The sequence below is a fragment of the Lygodium microphyllum genome, chromosome 9 (genome assembly GCF_053477565.2).
Source record: "Lygodium microphyllum isolate KBCC chromosome 9, Lygodium_microphyllum_v1.1.10, whole genome shotgun sequence".
Taxonomy (NCBI): domain Eukaryota; kingdom Viridiplantae; phylum Streptophyta; class Polypodiopsida; order Schizaeales; family Lygodiaceae; genus Lygodium; species Lygodium microphyllum.
In genome coordinates this window covers 140,845,938-140,848,256 of record NC_141143.1, presented here as the reverse complement: position 1 = coordinate 140,848,256, position 2,319 = coordinate 140,845,938, and the positions used below count along the sequence as shown (strand labels likewise).

Genomic DNA, 2,319 nt, shown 5'->3' with positions numbered 1-2,319 from the left:
CATATCCACTATGTGCCTAGGCATGAAGTGTCCTTTATATGTCTAGTTTAAGACCATCAATTTGCATATACTATGTCAAGGTGCCTAAGCAGTCCTTCAAACTAACTACCATAGCAGACATGGGCATATTTGTTCCTTGATGGTTTATCTTCTCATGACAGTCTACTGATCATGCCCTTTCCAAATATCCAAATCATGTCAGAATATTGAATTAATATAGAAAGGACTAAGACTAGCCCAACATAACTAGTATGTGTCTAGGCATGAAATATGCTTTATATTTCATGTTTGAGACCATCAATGTGCAGTGTAAGCCTAATTCAAATTTTCACAGGGATTTTTGAATCAAATTACATGTAATTGCCATTTTCATAACTAAAACTTTTCAAAAATTCGAGGTTTTAAACCTTCTTCCTTCAATTTTAAAGGTTATTTTAAAAATTTTGCAATTCAATTTACATTAAATCTTGATTTTTTGTGAACACTGGATGGAGAGCAAGGTATATCCAAAAGAAACAAAGAGCCGGGAGTTGGTTTAACATGATGAAAGAAAGTAATTTGAACAAGTGTTGAAGTGCTAGGTTTGCATGGGTGGATTATTTTGCTAGCTGACGCCATTCATAGTGAGGCAAAGTGGAGTCGGCTAATGAAATAACAATGGCTCTATTTAGCACGTGCAAACTAACGCAAACGTGCATGTAAAGTTAGCACTTGCAAACTGTGAGGCAAACGTGGAAGTAAAGAATCTAAGATGGCAGTTCCATCATTTTATAGTCAGGGCCAAATGGACCATTCCACATCTTCGCTAACAAAAAGCAGCTACCTCGGCGGCCGTAAAGGTTGCCTCACGGTTGCGCCAGCTCCAGATCGGCCTCGGAGGGGGCGGTGGCATCGAGCCTTCCGATCGGAAGGCGAAGCAGGGGCTGCGCTTGCGAGTCGAGGAGCTCAGCGAGGGCGTTGTACAGGGCCAGCAGCGCCGTGAAGACACCCATGAAGCCCCCGGCCCTGTGGAGACGGACGGAGGTGGCGAATTCGCCGGATGTGAGCAGCACGAAGGTGGCCGCCACGGCGCAGAAGAGCAGGAAGAGGGCGCGGGAAGTCCGCGCGCTGGCCAGTGTCATGACGAACGTGAAGAGAGTCCAGCCCAGCAGGTAGATGGCCTTGGCGTGAGAGAGGGTATAAGTGGGTCTGCTGGCTGCTTGGTAGGCGGCGGTGACGCCGAAGGAGGGCAGGAGGAAGCAGGCGTAGGAGATCCAGAAGGCCCCGTAAGAGGTGAAGGCCGTAGCTGCGAAGGTGTCTCCGTGAAAGAACTCCAGAAGGCCCGCCACTGCCTGGGCGGCGCCCCCGTAGAAGGACGCCAGGCCCACCACCGCGTTCACCGGGTCCGAGGCGTGGACGCCGAATATTCCCGCATTGTAGCAGGACAGCACCAGCGTGGTGACGGCAAACCCGAACAGCCCTAAAGGCGCTGGGTTGGCCACGCCGATAGTGCGTATGGCTGCCGACGTCGGCCGCGCCGCTGGCTGTGCCGACTGGCAAAACGAGCTTTTCATGTTTCCTAAGAGGTCGTCTGCGTGATATGAGGGAGGGAGAGAGAGAGAGAGAGAGAGAGAGAGAGCTCTGAGAACTCGTGTACGTGTGGCTCTGTAATCAGTTGCGAGGATACCATTATCGGTGGCGCCTTTATAGGTGCGCAAGGGCAGATCCAGGCACCTGTCCACTTTCGTCGTTTTCCCTGTGTGCGCCCCTGTTTCAGGTCAACATAACCTGAGCAGTGAGCACTGTCGCTAGAAGGATCTATTAATCAATATACGAGTATTGCCTGCACAGACCTGTAGGGCATGCATACAGGAATGCCGAAATGAAATTACATGCCGAGGTAAATACAACAACAATCTGAGGCGTAGCAGCAGCCATAGAATCCCAGAATTTCCTTCTTTAGATTTCTGGTGAAAATGAGAACTCGGACGAAGAACATCAAATAGCTGACCGTGAATAATGGAAAGATGAGAGGTGTAGCTAGTAATACAAAAGCTTTTCGTTCACTACATCAACGAATGACATGTACTATGACTGTTCACAAAGGAAAGAAAAACGGCTCCACATGTTGGAAAATCTTAGAAATAGCAAAAGGAGCTTTATCAGAATCTTCTTCCCCAGCGAAAAGATTGACGAAGATGACAACCATTACAACTTGAAATGATAGTACAAAACATCTGAATTGAAAAGGCGAAGCTAATATTGCGGCATATATTGGAATTTGGAGGGAATACCAGTTACACTACAAAGACTGATGGAGAGGACAACGACAACCACCAT

At 47.8% G+C, this 2,319-nt stretch overlaps 1 protein-coding gene across 1 annotated transcript; it reads right to left on the bottom strand.

Moving 5' to 3' along the window:
• Positions 1-510: 510 nt before the first annotated feature.
• Positions 511-2,002, bottom strand: LOC148031653 (uncharacterized). The gene is made up of 2 exons (XM_087685776.1): positions 1,833-2,002; positions 511-1,747 (listed from the first exon to the last, which is right to left on the bottom strand). The coding sequence occupies exons 1-2, from the start codon at positions 1,915-1,917 to the stop codon at positions 846-848; spliced, it is 987 nt and encodes a 328-aa protein (XP_087541902.1). The 5' UTR covers positions 1,918-2,002; the 3' UTR covers positions 511-845.
• Between the last annotated feature and the right edge of the window lie 317 nt (positions 2,003-2,319).

Coding starts and splice junctions, on each gene's coding strand:
- LOC148031653 (XM_087685776.1), bottom strand. CDS start 1,917: ATGGCTGCTGCTACGCCTCAGATTGTTGTTGTATTTACCTCGGCATGT. Junction 1,748..1,832: donor CCTGTATGCATGCCCTACAG/GTCTGTGCAGGC, acceptor GACCTGAAACAG/GGGCGCACACAGGGAAAACG.